We start from the raw sequence: 21700 nt of genomic DNA, 5'->3' as shown, positions 1-21700 counted from the left end.
CAGTCCTCGCGCAGCAGTCCCTCCCTGCTACAGTCACAACAGGAGATGTTCACCCCTCCGCGTCCAGACTGCAAATTAATCGAGCATGCGGGAAGCCGCCGCTGGCTGATTCCGCCCTGGTTTACATTCAGGGCGGCGTGTAAATGTAGGGTGTTTTTTACTCACGTTTTGTCTCTCCCACGACGTTATGCCTCTCTCCTACAGCTATTGGCTGTCCTGGCGACTTTTAGGACAGCCAATAGCTACTTTCCTTACTGAGGAGTTGGCAACACTGTACCTTGGGCTCATTTCAACCCGTGTCCACTGGAATAGAGAGGTAAGCACAACTTCTTCATCATTACATTTAAATTTTAGTCATTTAGCAGACGCTCTTATCCAGAGCGACTTACAGTTAGTGAGTGCATAATTTTTTTTTCCATCAATGTTTACTGTTTGAAAAAGTGTTTTGTGTGTTGTTCAATGATGTTTCATAGCCTCGCAAAGCCACCTGATCACACGAGATTACATTAAACGGGATCAGGCTACATGTTTCATGCTTTTTAAGAAAAAATATCAAACCAGAGCAATGGGTGAGCAACTCTCCCTTTTAAATATTCTGGGAAAACATAAAAGCAAGGTATTTATAGTGCAAATCTTCCTGAGACACTGATTACATCAGACTGATAAAACATGTTCATGTTCATGGAACTCTGTGTTCCTTATTCACTGAAGAGGCAGATACTTTATATTGGTTACTTTGTTTCTAGAGCTCTTTGTTGTTCAGTTTGAAGTCACAGTTATTTTTGATGATCTGTATTATTTTCTGTTTATACCCTTCTGTGTCCTGATCGACTCAAGCACTCTTAAATAGATGTAGGTATCTAAGTTAATCATTGATTGATTGACAATGGTCAATGGATTGAAAAGCCAATTAGTGAAGTTCTAAAGAAACAGTGCATTTAGAGATGCAAATTACTCTGTTTCAGTAAACATAACCACTCCTGCAGGGTTAAAATAGGGTTTACATTCTCTCATTACAATCTCACACCTCACTACTGCCCATCCCCCCCATCAGGGCTTATAGTCAAGGGGGCATAGACTTTGGCTACTAGCTGGACATATTTTGTGACCATCCCCCAGAAAACAGTGCCACTAACCAGTGCCACTGATCTGGTCTGGCCACAACCCTTAAAATGAACATAAGTTATTTGCGTAGCGCTTCCTTTTGGTTGATTCTGATACATCCCAAGTGGGAAACTCAGGATCATCTTTCTACAGCAAGTTTGCAAGTCAGAAATGTCAGTTTCCTAGTTCCGACTAGCACGTGAGCGTGGCGTTAGTCGCAAGTATGGGTAATATAATTTTGTACATAAAAATATATATAAACTTTTTTTTTGTATTTTACCAACTCTTTACATTCTGTCATAAAGAGCACATGTTCAACTATAAAACAAATATGTTTTCCCATCTCCAGAGGTTAAATGAAGAAAAATGACTATAATGGTTGACCTGAGGGACAAATGTAAATTAATCACATAACGCATGGACTAAATAATCTTCAGAAATGACTTTGTCAAAGCAAACATGGGCAAAGTTTTGGGTTAAGTGGGTTAAAATCTTCCTAGAAGTTGGACAAACATGACGTGGGCATGCCAAAATTGGGTTTTCCAGCGAAAAATATTTTATAAAAACGTAACACTAATATTATAATTTTGAACATGGTTTAGTTAGAGCGTAGATGTACGTGATCTAACTGTTCAACTGAGTGTACATGAAAGGCACTCTTCGTGGAACAATGCATATCATGCTGTGCTACTGAGAGTTGAGCAGTTTTACAGCGATCGTCCCCATGCTCTAGGATTTCCAGGAAATATGTGTTTTGGCTCTCTGCCATGTTCCGTTCTCTTTGGCTCACACCGACATAGTCTCCAGTACCCCTGGTTGGTCTGCAAAACAGCTCTTGTTACCCTAGACCCTCCCTCTCCCTCTCTTCCCACTTGGCACAGAAGTCAATTCGGTGGTGTATTGACAAATGCATTATGTGTTAATGAGTTTATATTTAAAATGGTTGCAAATAGCCAATGGGATTTGTATGCAGGGGTTGAGTTTTCTGCATTAACAAATGACAATGGGGTTTCCGTTCTTGCATTGAAGTGATTGGATTATGTGATGCAAGGGCGGTACAAGTTCAATGATGTATTGGGGAGTTGGGCTGAAGACACTGTAGAGAGTGGTCGACTGGAATGTGTTAAGGAGAACATAAAATAAATCTGTTCTGTTTATTATAAGTACGCCTAGGAGTCTAGAGTAAAATAACCCAGCATCTTAGGATGCAACAAATTCAATGTCTATTCCAAGTTGGTTCAATGTCATTTCATTGAAATTATGTGGAAACAACGTTGATTCAACCAGTGTGTGCCCAGTGTGTTTCTCTCTCTCTCTCTCTCTCTCTCTCCCACTCTCTATTTCCCCTCTCTGTCTTGGCAGTATACTCCTATCCATGTATGTATGTAGGTTAAGAGTTATGGGGCCCTTCTAAATCTGAATAAGCTTTTTTTATTGTATTTTTCCACATTCTTTTAAATAGTGCCTGAGCATTGTGAGGTGAGCTAGTGTTTACCTCAGTGTTTAAACTTTTATATCAAGAGTTTGAGTAATTTTATGTTACAAAAGATAGATGTGAGAACTGTACCTATATGGGAATAATACAGTATTTGTACACAGCAAATTGCCAAGTGTTACCTAGTGATGATTTTTCAGTGTAACATTTCTAGAGTTGATTCAGGAGTTGAATAAACTCTAAGTGGTGTAAAAGAACCCCAGTGTTGGTGTTAATACCCAGAGTTGAGTGTGTAGAGTAACACACTTAGAAACAGTCAACACACCCATCATTATCATATTTCCGAACATGATCTATTGCAGGTAGATTTTTCGAATCGTTTGTTTCAATATCTGTGCTTGACAACTACATTGATTAATGGATTTATCTTATGCTACACAAACAAACAATAACATACATTTTTCTAAACTAATCCTATCTGTTAGTAGTTGGATTTATTTTGCCCTGTTTCTGAGATGGTTGTTCCAGTTTAGGTACATTAGCAGTCATTTCAAATGCAGGTTGTGTGTGATTAAATGTTCCAATTGTTGGATATCCCCACTCTGGCTGGAATTCCAATAGGAAAAACACATCACTTGGAGCATAATGTGACTTGCATGCCTGATGTGGCCTGCAAACCAAAAGTTTTAACCAGTGTGTTAGGGTAAAACTAGGCCGTCAAAGTAAGGCCTTATGATATATGTAATGTATTGTCATAAAGAGTTTAATGATAACATTAACTTAGGCACTCACTTGGTGAGGGCCATTGAATGCAACAACCATGTCTCTGTCACCTACAATTCACTCAAAGGTAAGTAAGTAGCCTTGCATGAGCCTTGGCTTGTGCGAACGGGAACGGCTCATAGGAGCAGGAGCCTATCTCCTGTTTCTGTAGCGTGATGGGGCCTCCTGTAGCTCAGTTGGTAGAGCATGGCGCTTGCAACGCCAGGGTTGTGGGTTCGATTCCCACGGGGGGCCAGTATGAAAAGTGTATGCACTCACTAACTGTAAGTTGCTCTGGATAAGAGCGTCTGCTAAATGACTAAAAATGTAAAAATGTACAAATACACCCCCTGGACACAGAGCCTTATTCCCAATCTATCTATAGCTGAGTGCCAAGCAGAGGGTCCCATTTTTACTGTCTTTGGTATGACTCGGTCAAGGATTGAACTCTGAACATTTCAATCTCAGGGCGGACACTCTAACCACAAGGCCACTGAGTTCACTCGAAAGGCATACTGATAAATATGCAAATAAGGCTTTACACCCTTCATAGAGAGTTCAAGGAAGAACCTTTAGACGATTAAAACAAAGATTAGGATAACTAACCCTGATAAAAGAGTTCTTCACAGGAAAAAAGCCCTTTAAAGTATTCAGTAATATGTACTGATTTGCTCCTTACCGTCCCCTACTCTCACACTGCCTCATGCCCTCAATGAGTGGAGACCAGGACAGGAGCTGTAAAATCGTTTAACTAGACCAAAGTTCACATCCACATAACTGCTGTATCTCTCTGTAGATAAACTAAATGTTAAGGTGTACATTCTCTGTCGATAAGGTTAAAGGAGTGAAATGTTGACTCAAACCCACTTACAGTGCATTCGGAAAGTATTCAGACCCCTTGACTTGTTCCACATTTTGTTACGTTACAGCTTACTCTAAAATTGATTAAATAGTTTCTCCCTCATCAATCTACACACAATACCCAATAATGACAAAGCAAAAACAGGTTTTTAGAAATGTTTGCAAATTTATATAAAAAAATAAACTGAAATATCACATTTACATAAGTATTCAGACCCTTTACTCAGTACTTTGGCAGCGATTACAGCCTCAAGTCTTTTTGGGTATGACGCTACAAGCTTGGCACACCTGTATTTGGGTAGTTTCTCCCATTCTTCTCTGCAGATCCTCTCAAGCTCTGCCAGGTTGGAGCTGCACAGCTATTTTCAGGTCTGCCCTCTCCTGACTAGTCTCCCAGTCCCTGCTGCTGAAAACTACCCCACATGCTGCCACCACCATGCTTCACCGTAGGGATGGTGCCAGGTTTCCTCCAGATGTGACGCTTGGCATTCAGGCCAAAGAGTTCAATCTTGGTTTCATCAGAACAGAGAATCTTGTTTCTCATGCTCTGAGAGTCCTTTAGGTGCCTTTTGGCAAACTGAGGAGTGGCTTCCGTCTGGCCACTCTATCATAAAGGCCTGATTGGTGGAGTGCTGCAGAGATGGTTGTCCTTCTGGAAGGTTCTCCCATCTCCACAGAGGAACTCTGGAACTCTGTCAGAGTGACCATCAGGTTCTTGGTCACCTCCCTGACCGAGGCCCTTCTCCCCCGATTGCTCAGTTTGGCTGGGTGGACAGCTGTGTCTCGGTGGTTCCAAATTCTTCCATTTAAGAATAATGGAGGCCACTGTATTCTTGGGGACCTTCAATGCTGCATACATTTTTTGGTATCCTTCCTCAGATCTGTGCCTCAACACAATCCTGTCTCGGAGCTCTACGGACAATTCCTTCGACTTCATGGCTTGGGTTTTGCTCTGACATGCACTGTCAACTGTGGGACCTTATGTAGACAGGTGTGTGCCTTTCCAAATCATGTCCAATCAATTGAATTTACCACAGGTGGACTCCAATCAAGTTGTAGAAACATCTCAAGGATGGTCAATGGAAAGAGGATGCACCTGAGCTCAATTTTGAGTCTGCCTATGCCCACACATATTGTCTCAATCATTTCTTTATATTTTTAATACCCTCAAACACCAAGTTAGGCATCCTTCATTTCAAAATAGGCCATCATCACGGTCAATCATGAATGATAATTCTTCACGTTTTACTGATGAAACATCCAAACTGCATCTGCATGCCAATCATTTGATTGTTCTCAATCAGTTTCATGGATGGGAATATGCATTTAGATCTTCTTGAATTACTGTTTCGTGAGCGAATTAGAGCAGAAGGTGTTAAAATATTACCCTTTCTTGTATTTTGTTTCAATCAAAGCATATACAGTATCCTGCCTAGTGGCGTGTTCTGTTGAGTTTTGGTGCATGAGAAAAAAAAGTGACCATTCAGCTTCAGCTAAACATCTTGAAATCTCATTAGAAATTAGGAGATGTTTTTGGTGTAACAGTAATGTTATAGGCCTACTCTGCTATGCTATTATATTTGGTTTTGTTATGTAAAATGCAAATTAATCATTATGTGATCTTGTGAGACATTGATTCAGCTTTGATCTAATTTGACTAAAGGAGCACAATTGTAAGAAGTGATAATCTCTCTCTCTCTCTCTCTCTCTCTCTCTCTCTCTCTCTCTGTGTGTGTAGTTCCATCATAATGGTGCGTACAGTAGCAGTGATCGGGGCGGGTCCCTCGGGACTGACCAGCATCAAGAGCTGTCTGGACGAGGGTCTGGAGCCCACCTGCTTTGAGAGCAGTGAAGACATCGGAGGGCTGTGGAGGTTCAAGGTGAGTGGACTGGCTGAGGAACCTGATGCCTGATCGACACTAATCCACTCTGCGTACATGTGTGTGTTGAGTGTGTACAAATATGGAGTTTTGCCATTGCCCACCACTGCTGGAGATTTCAATATCCGATATAAATGACACTGGCTCTGTTTCAATGTCAAAAGTTTAACCATAATAAATTACCCTGGCTTTGTTCCAATATCTAATGTATTGGACACATTCTAAGTGGTATATTCACCTTATGATGCTCCGCTCACTTGACCCAGTTCCTGGGTTTCCACTAGTTATCACAGCCACAAAGAAAACATTAATGAAAACAAAAATGTGCTTTCTGGTCTTAATTTAAGGTTAGGGTTAGGCATAAGGTGCCACAGGGTTCAATTCTTGGGCCGACACTTTTCTCCGTGTATATCAATGATGTCGCTCTTGCTGCTGGTGACTCTCAGATCCACCTCTACGCAGACGACACCATTTTGTATACATCTGGCCCTTCATTGGACACTGTGTTAACAAACCTCCAAACGAGCTTCAATGCCATACAACAATCCTTCAGTAGCCTCCAACTGCTCTTAAACACTAGTAAAACTAAATGCATGCTTTTCAATCGAACGCTGCTGGCACCCGCCCACCCGACTAGAATCACCACTCTCGACGGGTCTGACCTAGAGTATGTGGACAACTACAAATACCTAGGTGTCTGGTTAGACTGTAAACTCAACTTCCAGACTCACATAAAGAATCTCCAATCCAAAGTTAAATCTAGAATCGGCTTCCTATTTCGCAATAAAGCCTCCTTCACTCATGCTGCCAAACATGCCCTCGTAAAACTGACTATCCTACCGATCCTTGACTTCGGCGATGTAATTTACAAAATAGCCTCCAACACTCTACTCAGCAAATTGGATGTAGTCTATCACAGTGCCATCCGTTTTGTCTCCAAAGCCCCATACACTACCCACCACTGTGACCTGTACGCTCTTGTTGGCTGGTCCTCACTACATGTTCGGTCGTCAAACCCACTGGCTCCAGGCCATCTATAAATCACTGCTAGGTAAATCCCCGCCTTATCTTAGCTCATTGGTCACCATAGCAGCACCCACCCGTAGTCTGCGCTCCAGCAGGTATATCTCACTGGTCATTCCCAAAGCCAACACCTCCTTTGGCCGCCATTCCTTCCAGTTCTCTGCTGCCAATGACTGGAACGAATTGCAAAAATCTCTGAAGCTGGAGACTCTTATCTCCCTCAATAACTTTAAGCATCAGTTGTCAGAGCACCTTACCGATCACTGCACCTGTACACAGCCCATCCGAAATTAGCCCACCCAACTACCTCATCCCTATATTGTTATTTATTTTGCTCTTTTGCACCCCAGTATCTCTATTTGCACATAATCTCTTGCACATCTAGCATTCCAGTGTTAATACTATTGTAATTATTCTGCACTATAGCCTATTTATTGCCTTACCTCCATAACTTGCTACATTTGCACACACTGTATATATATTTTCTGTTGTATTTCTGACTTTATGTTTTTTACCCCATATATAACTCTGTTGTTTTTATTGCACTACTTTGCTTTATCTTGGCCAGGTCGCAGTTGTAAATGAGAACCTGTTCTCAACTGGCTTACCTGGTTAAATAAAGGTGAAAAAAATAAAAAAAATAAAATAAAAAGGTTAGCAGTGTGGTTAAGGTTAGGGTTAGGTTTAAAATACAATTTTAAGAAGATAAATTGTAGAAGGTTTATGACTTTGTGGTTGTGGTAACTATTGATGACCCAAGTTGTTTTCCTCCATCCGGCCCATTCACAAACAAGCAAAACTTCATTAAATATGAATGAAATTGGTCAAAACTATTAAATAATGTGCACAGAATTTGAAAGATATGTTTATTCTTTGTGAAGGAAAATGATTGAAAAAATATAAATGTTTGTTTTCACGTAGTATAAGCACTCGGAAGCTGACGTTAGTTTGCATTAGCATTCTCATAGAGAATGATTGACGGTGTTAGCTAGTTAGCATATTAGACAGTATCAAATGGTCGTTATCCTTAGAGGCTGTATCCCAATCAAAGATCAATGCTTGAAATGGCAATGTTGTTAGACACAGAATATAAATGGCGAAGACTGAAATCATGTTCTAAATGTTTTCGGTATCGATAACATTACGATATTTGCGATATTTTGTGTCACAAAGCTAACTAGCTAACACTGCCAGTCATTCTCTATGAGAATGCTAATGCTAACTAACGTCAGCTTCCGAGTGCTTATACTATGTGGAAACAAACGTTTTCATTTTCAAAATAATTTTCCTCAACATAGAATGAACATGTTATTTAATAGTTTTGACAAATATAATTCATATTTAACAAAGTTTTGCTTGTTTGTGAATGGGCCGGAAGGAGGAAAACAGTCGTAACAAACTGGATGCGCCCTTTCCTGGTGTCATAAGGTGAATAGTAGTGTGTATAGCATATCCTTAGTCTGTGTCCTCGTCCTTTAGGAGCATCCAGACCCAGGCAGGGCCAACATCTACCAGTCTGTCATCATCAACAGCTCCAAGGAAATGATGTCATACAGCGACTTCCCTCCTCCAGCTCACCTGCCCAACAACATGCACCACTCCCAGCTGCTGATCTACCTACGACTTTACGCTGAGAACTTTGACCTCTTCAAGCACATCCTCTTCCAGGTCAGAGGGCATGAAGGAAGGAAGTTGATGTTTATTCAGTCACATCTTATGTTATGATCCCTTTCAATGGTAAATAGTGATTCATTTCGCGGTGTGTGCGTACGTGTCTGCCTGCCTACCTGTGTGTGTCAGACCACTGTGGTGAGTGTGCGACAGAGGCCAGACTTCCCAGTGTCGGGCCAGTGGGAGGTGGAGACAGAGAGGACAAAAGGTCAGAGGGAGACTCAGGTCTTTGATGCTGTGATGGTCTGCACCGGTCACTTTACACGACCACACCTGCCGCTCAATGACTTCCCAGGTAACAGTCAACTCTCTATCCCTATCATAGTCCCCAGTGACGTTGTGTATTTGTTTATTGTCCATTTATATGCTACTATCACTGGAGATATATAGACTCAAATCCTAATCACATCCTTCATACATACACTACCGTTCAAAAGTTTGGGGTGCACTTAGAAATGTCCTTGTTTTCGAAAGAAAAGCAATTTTTTTGTCCATTAAAATAACATCAAATTGATCAGAAATACAGTGTAGACATTGTTAATGTTGTAAATGGTTATTGTAGCTGTAAACGGCTGACTTTTAATGGAATATCTACATAGGCGTACAGAGGCCCATTATCAGCAACCATCAGTCCTGTGTTCCAATGGCACGTTGTGTTTGCTAATCCAAGTTTATCATTTTAAAAGGCTAATTGATCATTAGAAAACCCTTTTGCAATTATGTTAGCACAGCTGAAAACTGTTGTGCTGATTAAAGAAGCAATAAAACTGGCCTTCTTGAGACTAGTTGAGTATCTGGAGCATCAGCAATTGTGGGTTCAATTACAGGCTCAAAATGGCCAGAAACAAATAACTTTCTTCTGAAACTCGTCTGTCTATTCTTGTTCTGAGAAATGAAGGCTATTCTATGTGAGAAATTGCCAAGAAACTGAAGATCTCGTACACAACGCTGTGTACTACTCCCTTCACAGAACAGCGCAAACTGGCTATAACCAGAATAGAAAGAGGAGTGTCTAGTTTGAGAAACAGGCGCCTCACAGGTCCTCAACTGGCAGCTTCATTAAATAGTGCCCGCAAAACACCAGTCTCAACGTCAACAGTGAAGAGGCGACTCCAAGATGCTGACCTTCTAGGCAGAGTTGCAAAGAAAAAGCCATATCTCAGACTGCCCATCTTAATCTTTTCCTTTAATTGGCCAGTCTGAGATATGGCTTTTTCTTTGCAACTCTACCTAGAAGGTCAGCATCCCGGAGTCGCCCCTTCATTGTTGACATTGAGACTGGTGTTTTGCGGGTACTATTTAATGAAGCTGCCAGTTGAGGACCTGTGAGGCGTCTGTTTCTCAAACTAGACACTCAAATGTATCTTGCTCAGTTGTGCACTGTGGCCTCCCACATGTATTGCTTCTTTAATCAGCACAACATTTTTCAGCTGTGCTAACATAATTGCAAAAGGGTTTTCTAATGATCAATTAGCCTTTTAAAATGATGAACTTGGATTAGCAAACACAATGTGCCATTGGAACACAAGTCTGATGGTTGCTGGTAATGGGCCTCTGTACGCCTATGTAGATATTCCATTAAAAGTCAGCCGTTTCCAGCTACAATAGCCATTTACAACATTGATAATGTCTACACTGTATTTCTGATCAATTTGATGTTATTTTAATTGGCAAAAAAAATCAACAAGGACATTTCTAAGTGACCCCAAACTTTTGAACGGTAGTGTACATACATACATCATCATGTGTATATCCCAGTCATAGCCCTCACAACGTATAATTTGAATAGCATGCTCAATTATCATTGTTTAATCAATTGCCATGATGGAGTATTATTATTTATTATTTGATTATCTGATTCTCCCAGGTATAGAGGAGTTTGAGGGCAGGTACTTACACAGTTGGGAATATCGCAGTGCCGAGGGGCTGCAGGGGAAGAGGGTGGTGGTGGTCGGGATCGGGAATTCTGGAGGTGACATCGCTGTGGATGCCAGCAGAGTAGCGGAGCAGGTGAGTGCGAAATCATCTGATTCTTCTGGAAGTATTTCTCTCAGATATTATGTAGGGAAGTATGCAAAACTCCTGGCTTGCATGAACAGGAAGACACTTAGACAATTCTTTTTTTTGTGGCCAAATCTTTATAAAACATGTATTTTCTTGTTGGGGTGGCTACATGCACAATACACAAATGCATATAATTTATTAGCTCACATCACAGAGCCAAAAAGTAACAATAAATGTAGTATGTAAAAAGAGAGAGAGAAAAAAGTGAGCTTCCACCCGCAACAACACCCCCCATTCCCCCAACCCCACCCATCTAACATGTCTCCCTCCAACCACCCACATCCCCACCAAGAAACCATGTTTTCCACCCCTTCCCACCTCTCCTAGGGTTGCTTGTCATTTAATATTTAAATTCAAGCACTTCAAAATTAATTTCGTCACTTTGTCCCAGAAGCATTTAACTGCTGGGCACTTCCACATCATATGGGGACACAGTGAACGTTTGAGAGTTAGGGCCAATTTCATCGTAAAACATTTCCTTGGTGTTAAATACAGTCTGTGAACAAACTTAAAAATGTACATTCACCGGACAGTTTATTAGGTACACCACCCCGTTTACGAAAATGGATCGCTCCTACAGACAGTGAGTTACGTGGCCATGGCTTGCTATATAAAGCAGGCAGACAGGCATCGAGGCATTCAGTTACTGTTCGATTGAACGTTAGAATGGGCAAAACGAGTGACCTAAGCGACTTTGAGTGTGGTATCGTCGGTGCCAGGCACGCCTGATCCAGTATCTCAGAAACGACCTCCCTTGGGCTTTTCACGCAGGACAGTATCTAGGGTTTACCGAGAATGGTGCAACAAACAAAAACCATCTAATCAGCGGCAGAAAACAGCTTCTTGATGAGAGAGGTCGAAGGAGAATGGCAAGATTCATGCAAGCTAACAGGCGGGCCACACCAAACAGACAAATAATGGCACAGTACAACAGTGGAGTGCAGAACGGCATCTCGGGAACGCACAACTTGTCGATCCTTGTCATGGATGGGTTATTGCAACAGACGACCACACCGGGTTCCACTCCTATCAGCTAAAAACAAGAAGAAGAAGCTCCAGTGGGCACATGATCACCAACACTGGACAATTTGAGGAGTGGAAAAACACCGCCTGGTCTGACGAATCCCGGTTGAGTCCATGGACCCAGCCTGCCTGGTGTCAACGGTACAGGCTGTTGGCGGTGGTGAATCGCCGTCCAATCTGCAGCAACTGCGTGATGCCATCACGTCAGCATGGACCAACATCCCTGTGGAACGTTTCCAACTTGTAGAATCCATGACCCAAAGAATTCAGGCTGTTCTGGAGGCAAAGGGGGTCCGACCGTGTACTAGATGGTTGTACCTAATAAACTGTCCAGTGAGTGTATAAATGTATTGTTCGGATTACGGGATGCCAAGGTAATATTTTTCCATATTCTGTTCCAGTTATAGGATTATTCATATTCACTTAGATCTGTGGACCATACTTTTCACGGCTAGCTCAGAATATGAGCTTTCCAAAAGTTATTTATATATTATAGAGATCAGTCCTTTCGGGAGCCCAGATCATTTATTTTAAAATCCCATCTTTGGATGGTTCGGTAGTTGGGTTTCCCAAGGGACTCCATAGGCCAGCATAGCTGACCTAAATTGTAAATATAGAAAAAAGGAGTTGCGTGGTTATGTGTCTTTCAAATCTTTAAATGTTCTCAAACCATTCCTGTCCATGATATCGGCAAGGATACGGATTCCACATTTGGACCATTGGGGGGATGCAAAAGGCCGCCCTCCAGATAGCAAGGCATTATTGTGAAAAATTTAAGTATGGTCATGCCATTTTGATTCCCAGTTACATTGTTTTTCAATTTTGCGTCAAATAGAGATTGTGTGAGCAATAATAGGACCAAAGCATAGTTTACATTGTTTTAGGGATATATCAGTGAAGACCTACTCTTCCAGGGCAATATGAGACACTGTATTTATCTCTATACTCAGCCAGGGGATGGAATAATCATGTCTAAACCAATTTAGTATGGGACGAAATGCGAGTGCCTGGAAATACAATTTAAAGTTTGGTACGGATAGTCCTCATACGTCTTTCCCTCTTTGTAAGTTTGTTAATTTTAACCCGGGATCGCTTACCTTGCCATATACATTTAGAACCCGCACTATGGATTTTTTCCCAATAGCCAGAAGGGGAGACAAGGGAAGCATTAAACTACAGTGCCTTCAGAATGTATTCATACCCTTTGACTTATTCCACATTTTTTGGTGTTACAGCCTGAATTCAAAATGGATTAAAAAAAAAATAATTCTCACCCATCTACACACAATACCCCATAATGACAAAGGGAAACATGTTTTATATTTTTACATTTATTAAAAATGAAATGCAGGAATATCTCATTTACATACGTATTCACATCCCCGGGTCAATACTTTGTAGAAGCACCTTTGGCAGCGAATACAGCTGTGAGTCTTTCTGGATAAGTCTCGAAGAGCTTTCCACACCTGGATTGTGCAACATTTGACCATTTTATTATTTTCTAAATTCTTCAAGCTCTGTCAAATTGGTTGTTGATCATTGCTAGACAACCATTTTCAGGTCTTGCCATAGATTTTCAAGTAGATTTAAGTCAAAACTGTAACTCGGCCACTTAGGAACATTCACTGTCTTCTTGGTAAGCAACTCCAGTGTAGATTTGGCCTTGTGTTGCTGAAAGGTAAATTAATCTCCCAGTGTCAGGTGGAAAGCAGACTTAACTAGGTTTTCCTCTAGGATTTTGCCTGTGCTTAGCTCCATTTCTTTTTTTATCCTGAAAAACTCCCCAGTCCTTAACGATTACAAGCTTACCCATAACATAATGCAGCCACCACTATGCTTGAAAATATGGAGAGTGGTACTCAGTAATGTGTTGCATTGGACTTGCCCCAAACATAACATTTTGAATTCAGGACAAAAAGTTCATTGCTTTGCCACATTTTTTGCAGTATTACTTTAGTGCCTTGTTGCAAACAGGATGCATGTTTTGGAATATTTTTTATTCTGTACAGGCTTCCTTCTTTTCACTGTCATTTAGGTTAGTATTGTGGAGTAACTACAATGTTGTTGATCCATCCTCAGTTTTCTCCTATCACAGCCATTTAAAATCTGTAACAGTTTTAAATTCACCATTGGCCTCATGGTGAAATCCCTGAGCAGTTTCCTTCCTCTCCGTCAACTGAGTTAGGAAGGACGCATGTATCTTTGTAGTGACTGGGTGTATTAATACACCATCCAAAGTGTAATTAATAACTTTACCATGCTCAAAGGGATCTTCAATGTTTTTTTACCCATCTACCAATAGGTGCCCTTCTTTATATTTACATTTTAGTCATTTAGCAGACACTCTTATCCAGAGCGACTTAGAGTTAGTACATTCATCTTAAGTTAGCTAGGTGGGACAACCACATATCACAGGCAAAGAAAGTACATTGCTCCTCAATAACGTAGCTGTCAGTAGAGTCAGAGCTAGAGGGTGGGTGGGGGTGGGGTCAAGTGCTGGTTAAGTCTTCTTTTTTTTGTTCTTTTTTTTAGGGGGGGTCGAGGTGATTAGGAGGATGATTATTTAAGATACTTTTTGAATAGGTAGGGTTTCAGATGTTTTCGGAAGATGGCCAGGGCCTCTGCTATCCTAGCTTCAGGGGGAAGCTGGTTCCACCATTGGGGTGCCAGGACAGAGAAGGGCTTGGACTGGGCTGAGCGGGAGCTGCCCTCCAGTAGGGATGGGAGGGCCAAGAGACCTGAGGTGGCAGAATGGAGTGCTCTGGTTGGGGTGTAAGGTTTGATCATAGGCTAAAGGTAGGGAGGGGCAGTTCCTCTTGCTGTTCCGTAGGTAAGCACCATGGTTTTGTAGTGGATGCGAGCTTCAACTGGAAGCCAGTGGAGTGTGCGGAGGAGCGGGGTGACATGAGAAAACTTGGTAAGGTTGAAAACCAGGCGGGCTGCTGCGTTCTAGATAAGTTGCAGGGGTTTGATGGCACAAGTGGGGAGCCCAGCCAACCACGAGTTGCAGTAGTCCAGACGGGAGAGGACAAGTGCCTGGATTAGGACCTGCACCGCTTCCTGTGTGAGGTAGGGTCGTACTCTACGTATGTTGTAGAGCATGAACCTACAGGAGCGGGTCACTGCTTTGATGTTTGCAGAGAACGACAGAGTGTTGTCCAGGGTCACGCCAAGGTTCTTTGCACTCTGGGTGGGCGACACTGTGGAGTTGTCAACCGTGATGGAGAGGTCTTTGAGCGGGCAGGCCTTCCCTGGGAGGAAGAGCAGTTCCGTCTTGTTGAGCTTGAGGTGGTGGGCCGACATCCAAGTTGAGATATCTGCCACGCACACAGAGATGCGTGTCAAAACCTGGGTGCCAGAAGGGGGGAAGAAGAAAAGTAGTTGAGTGTCATCCGCATAGCAATGATAGGAGAGACCTTGTGAGGATATGACTGAGCCGAGTGACTTGGTGTATAGAGAGAAGAGGAGAGGGCCTAGAACCGAGCCCTGGAGGACACCAGTAGTGAGAGTATGTGGTACAGACACAGATCCTCTCCACGTCACCTGGTAGGAGCGGCCTGCCAGGTAGGATGCAATCCAAGAGTGTGCATAGCCTGAGACGCCCAGCCCTGAGAGGGTGGAGAGGAGGATCTGATGGTTCACGGTGTCAAAGGCAGCGGATAGATCTAGGAGGATGAGAACAGAGGAGAGAGAGTCAGTTTGGCAGTGCGGCGAGCCTCCGTGACACAGAGAAGAGCAGTCTCGGTTGAGTGACCAGTCTTGAAGACTGACTGGTTAGGGTCAAGAAGATCGTTTTGCAAGGCATTGGAAAACCTCTCTGGTCTTTGTTCTTGAATCTGTGGTTGAAATTCACTGCTCTACTGAGGGACCTTACAGATAATTGTATGTGTGGGGTACAGAGATTAGTTAGTCATTCAAAAATCATGTTAAACACTATTATTGCACACACAGTGAGTCCATGCAACTTATTATTTGACTTGTTAAGCAACATTTTGCTCCTGAACTTATTTAGGCTTGCCATAACAAAGGGGTTGAATACTTATTGACTCAAGACATTTCAACTTTTCATTTTTATTTAGATTTTCCACTTTGACATTATTGGGTATTGTGTATAGGCCAGTAACAAAAACTCTCAATTGAATACATTTTAAATTCAGCAGTGGTGGAAAAGGTACCCAATTGTCATACTTGATTAAAAGTAAAGATACCTTAATAGAAAATGACTCAAGTAAAAGTGAAAGTCACCCAGTAAAATACTACTTGAGTAAAAGTCTAAAAGTATTTGGTTTTAAGTATACTTAAGTATCAAAAGTAAATGTAATTGATCAAATGTACTTAAGTATCAAAAGTACAAGTATAAATCATAAGTAAACCAGATGGCACCATTTTCTTGTTTCTTTAAATTTACGGATAGAAAGGGGCACACTCCAACACTCAGACATAATTGATAAACAAAGCATTTGTGTTTAGTGAGTCCGCCAGATCAGAGGCAGTAGATGACCAGGGATGTTCTTTTGATAAGTGCATGAATTGGACCATTTTCCTGTCCTGCTATGCTTTCAAAATGTAACGAGTACTTTTGGGTGTCAGGGAAAATGTATGGAGTAAAAAGTACATTATTTTCTTTAGGAATGTAGTGAAGTAAAAGTAAAAGTTGTCAAAAATAAAAATAGTAAAGTAAAGTACAGATACCAAAAAAACCTACTTAAGTAGTACTTGAAAGTATTTTTACACCACTGAAATTCAGGCTGTAACACAACAAAATGTGAAAAAAGTCTAGGGGTGTGAATACTTTCTGAAGGCACGGTACAGAAATTCAGCCGTGGCAATTAACGCAACTGGGATGTTAGTCCATCTACTGAGGTCGTATTGAATTGATTTGAGTGTTCTGTTAAAGTTTCTGGAAATGGTTTTATCTAAAGAAGGAAATATATTTATTCTCAAATATTTAAAATGGGAAACGATTGGGATTCCATAAGTAGAAATGGAGTCCTCCATCTCTTGAGAGGGAGTAGGGCAGATTTAGTTAGATTTCTTTTATAACTTGAGATGGTGCTGAATTTGTCTACGATCTTCAAAGCGTTTGGGAGGTATTGAGATACATTGTTTAGATAAAGTAAGATCTCGTCGGTGTATAATGAGACTAGGCCATCTCTGACAAAGATCATTAACCCTTCCTCTTCTGGTCTACAGGTGTACCTCAGCACGCGGAAGGGGGCATGGGTGGTCAGCAGGGTGGGGGCAGGGGGCCTTCCAGGTGACCTGGTGGGCACTTCACGATTGGACAGACTGCTGCAGAAGCTCTTCCCCTCCTGGATTACCAGGATGATGGAGAAGAATCTGAACCAGAGCTTCGACCACAGACTGTACGGCCTACAGCCAAAACACGGGTATGCTCTATACATACAGTGGCTTGTGAAAGTATTCACCCCCCTTGGCATTTTTCCTATTTTGTTGCCTTACAACTTGGAATTAAAATGGATTTTTTGGGGTGTTTCTATCATTTGATTTACACAACATGCCTACCACTTTGAAGATGCAAAATATGTTTTTATTGTGAAACAAACAAGAAATAAGACAAAAAAACGAAAACTTGAGCGTGCATAACTACTCACCCCCCCAAAGTCAATACTTTGTAGAGGCACCTTTTGCAGCAATTACAGCTGTAAGTATTTTGGGGTATGTCTCTATAAGCTTGGCACATCTAGCCACTGGGATTTTTTCCCATTCTTCAAGGCAAAACTGGTCCAGCTCCTTCAAGTTGGATGGGTTCCGCTGGTGTACAGCAATCTTTAAGTCATACCACAGATTCTCAATTGGATTAAGGTCTGGGCTTTGACTAGGCCATTCCAAGACATTTAAATGTTTCCCCTTAAACCACTCGAGTGTTGCTGTAGCACTATGCTTAGGGTCATTGTCCTGCTGGAAGGTGATCCTCCGTCCCAGTCTTAAATCTCTGGAAGACTGAAACAGGTTTCCCTCAAGAATTTCCCTGTATTTAGCGCCATCCATTATTCCTTCAATTCTGACCAGTTTCCCAGTCCCTGCCGATGGAAAACATCCCCACAGGGTGATGAGAGGTTTTGCGCCAGACATAGCGTTTTCCTTGATGGCCAAAAAGCTCAATTTTAGTCTCATCTGACCAGAGTACCTTCTTCCAAACGTGTTTGCTTATTTTTTTCTTTAAGCAATGGCTTTTTTCTGGCCACTCTTCCGTAAAGCTCAGCTCTGTGGAGTGTATGGCCTAAAGTGGTCCTATGGACAGATACTCCAATCTCCGCTGTGGAGCTTTGCAGCTCCTTCAGGGCTATCTTTGGTCTTTGTTGCCTCTGATTAATGCCCTCCTTGCCTGGTCTGTGAGTTTTGGTGGGCGGCCCTCTCTTGGCAGGTTTGTTGTGGTGCCATATTCTTTCAATTTTTTAATAATGGATTTAATGGTGATCTGTGGGATGTTCAAAGTTTCAGATATTTTTTTATAACCCAACCCTGATCTGTACTTCTCCACAACTTTGTCCCTGACCTGTTTGGAGAGCTCCTTGGTCTTCATGGTGCCGCTTGTTTGGTGGTGCCCCTTGCTTAGTGGTGTTGCAGACTCTGGGGCCTTTCAGAACAGGTATCTGAGATCATGTGACAGATCATGTGACACTTAGATTGCACACAGGTGGACTTTATTTAACTAATTATGTAACTTCTGAAAGTAACTGGTTGCACCAGATCTTATTTAGGGGCTTCATAGCAAAGGGGGTGAATACATATGCATGCACCACTTTTCAGTTATTTATTTTTTAGAATAAGTAATTTTTTTCATTTCGCTTCACCAATTTTGACTATTTTGTATATGTCCATTACATGAAATCCAAATAAAAATCCATTTAAATTACAGGTTGTAATGTAACAAAATAGGAAAAACGCCAAGGGGGATGAATACTTTTGCAAGGCACTGTATCTGACTGACTGACTGACTGACTGACTGACTGACTGACTGACTGACTGACTGACTGACTGACTGATCCATCCATCTATCTATTTCAGGTTCTTTGCCCAGATCCCAGTGGTGAATGATGACCTGCCTGGTCGAATCATCTCTGGTCGTGTTCTGGTCAAACCTAACATCAGGGAGATCAGAGGCTCCAGTGTGGTGTTTGAGGACGGGAGCGTTGTGGACAAGGTGAACACAAACACACACACACACACAAACACACACAGACACTCTCTCTCCTCCCTTCTCACCTCACCTCACCTCCCCTCTACCCTACCCTCCCTCCTCCCTAGGTGGATGTTGTGGTGTTTGCCACCGGCTACAACTATGACTTTCCCTTCCTGCCTTCGGGTCTGCTGGCTAATAGCAGTCACCGCCTGTGTCTGTACCGTCATGTGTTCCCCCTGGGGCTGGCCCGGCCCAGTCTGGCTGTAGTGGGCTTCATCTGTAACATGGGAGCCATCAACCCTCTGGCTGAGATGCAGGCCCGCTGGGCCACCCGGGTCTTTAAAGGTAACAACTAACTAACACCCTCATTAACTCATTAACTCCCCTTTTCCTGATTTGTCCAGGAGCTCTGTGTCTGAAGTTGTTGGGTAGCCTAGTGTATTTGAATGCGAGTGATTGAAGCTTTGAGGTTTTTGTCAATATTAATGTGTGATAACATAATTTATTGCTCCAGGGTTACTAACACTGCCCTCCGAAGAAGCCATGCTGCAGGACATAAAGAGAGACACCAGCACCTTGCAAAACAGGTGCGACAACAACCATGCGTTATTACACTCACATAATTATTTTGCTAATAGGTAACAAACTATATCTGCATTGCTTGCTGTTTGGGGTTTTAGGCTGGGTTTCTGTATAGCACTTTGTGACATCTGCTGATGTAAAAAGGGCTTTATAAATAAAATGTGATTGATTGATATTTAAAAATGATTTATAAGCACCTCTGTGTGTCTCTCTTCCCTCTCCCTCCAGGTTTGCCTGTTTGGAGCGGCACCCTCTCCAGGTGGACCATATCCCCTATCTTGACTCCATGGCAGAGGAGTTAGGGGTTCGACCCAACCTCCTAGGGTTGCTGCTGAGGGAGCCTGGTGTGGGGCTGCGTGTGCTGCTGGGGCCCTGCACCCCGTACCAGTACCGTCTGAGAGGGCCAGGACAGTGGGATGGGGCCCGACAGGCTATACTCACCCAGTGGGAGCGAGTAGCCCAGCCATTCAGGACCAGGATGGCTCCAGAACCAGAGAGCAGAACCAGAGCCTCCTGTAGTCTGAGACTGATATTGACCCTGTCTGGCGCTGTTCTCCTACTAACCCTCTATACTAGACACAGTCTCTTATCACTCCTCTCACACCCCACAGGCCTCCTCTATAAGATGTACAGTCTACCTGAGACCATTTCGGGGTGGAAATGAACAATATGGGCCTATTGCAACCACTGTTGGCCACCATTTTATCTCCAGGTGATTTTGTTGTTAAACCATCAATACAAAGTTCACCCGCACAGCTGATCTCAATTGCTTCCAAAATTTGCCACTCCCTAAAAGCTACGTGTGAGGTTGGTGTTAACTTAGTCCTGCTTTCTCCCAATATTTTACAAGACATGTTCGCACTCTACAGGGTATTATCTTTCTGTAGAAATAAAAACCAGGTAATCGAGCAGACTAAGGGGGGATTTTAACTATTTGATAATCATTCAGTACAACTACAATAAAGTAATTTATTGTTTAAGACACCAATTATACTGTGGCAATAAATCGTATAGGTTATATGAATGGAAAACTCATGTTGGTGCACTCATTACGTTTTCATTTCCAAATTATGTAATCCATTAATTACAACTTGTGTAATTACGTATGGCTAAAATATCCCTGAACTGTCCACATCTAAAATGTGTAACAAAATCAAGACAATCATGATTTAGTTAATATAATCTATGTTTGTATTAAATTATAGTCTAATCAAGGTATTTCAGATGACACAAATTATATTCTAGTTATATTGATATGTTTATATGATTAATCGCATTGTCTGAAGGCGTACAAAATACACTGAAAACATCAAAAATACATAATCTATAAAGCTAAAAACAACAATACGATGTCAAAACAAGTTGAAATTGAGGTTAAAGAAAGTGTGCTTTATCAATTTACCTGATTTTGCTAACCATTACATTGGACAAAATCAAGACATCAATATTCTTGTAAAGCTTTTTTGTATTAAGAAAATCTTAAATTACAGCTTAATTTGAGCAAATTCCGAATTTTCCATTAATCGTGATTAATCACAGGAAATCCTGCGATTAACTCAATTAAATTGTTTAATAGTTTAGCTGCCCTAAAATTCTTACAATACGCATTTTAAATGATTTACCAGCCTTCCGATTTGTAATGTTCCTTATAGGTCGATATTTCATTGGGGGCGGGAGTAGATCGCCTAGATGAAGATGTCTGGTATCAGACTTGTTTGACACGGTAACAACATGAGATCAACTGATCTGCGGGTTTATTCTTGTGGGTTTTTGGTTGAAAGCAAGTTTGTCTTAACACGCAGGTGCATTGAATCTCCCGTTAGTAGCATCAAGTGCTAACATACAGCTGCATGTTAAGTTCTGCCTGTTGGTTGCAATGGGCCCATAAGAGCAGGGGGTAGGCTAAGTGTGTGAAAGACAACTACAGTAGACTAATACCATTGTGCTGTCTTATTAGAGAAAATGTACAAGAGAACGCATTAAAGCAAGGCTATCCAACCCTGTTCCTAGAGAGCTTCCCTCATGTATGTTTTCGCTCCAACCCCAGTTGTAACTAACCTGATGCTGTGTTCATGACCAAGTGGGAAGGTGGTAATGTTTACCACATACAACTGGAAAGAATCCAGTTGAAAGGCCCTCCAACTGGTA

The 21700-nt window shown here is 41.9% G+C and overlaps 1 protein-coding gene across 1 annotated transcript; it reads left to right on the top strand.

The window, feature by feature from the left end:
• The first annotated feature begins 211 nt into the window (after positions 1-211).
• Positions 212-21555, top strand: LOC121533345 (flavin-containing monooxygenase 5). The gene is made up of 10 exons (XM_041839194.1): positions 212-316; positions 5901-6042; positions 8545-8733; positions 8866-9031; positions 10604-10746; positions 17017-17213; positions 18856-18991; positions 19096-19315; positions 19485-19557; positions 19781-21555. Exons 2-10 carry the CDS (start codon positions 5911-5913, stop codon positions 20214-20216), a joined length of 1692 nt encoding a protein of 563 aa, XP_041695128.1. The 5' UTR covers positions 212-316; positions 5901-5910; the 3' UTR covers positions 20217-21555.
• The last annotated feature ends 145 nt before the right edge of the window (positions 21556-21700 follow it).

Source organism: Coregonus clupeaformis, chromosome 20 (assembly GCF_020615455.1).
Source record: "Coregonus clupeaformis isolate EN_2021a chromosome 20, ASM2061545v1, whole genome shotgun sequence".
In the NCBI taxonomy this organism is placed as follows: Eukaryota; Metazoa; Chordata; class Actinopteri; order Salmoniformes; family Salmonidae; genus Coregonus; species Coregonus clupeaformis.
This window is presented reverse-complemented; position numbering and strand designations above follow the sequence as displayed.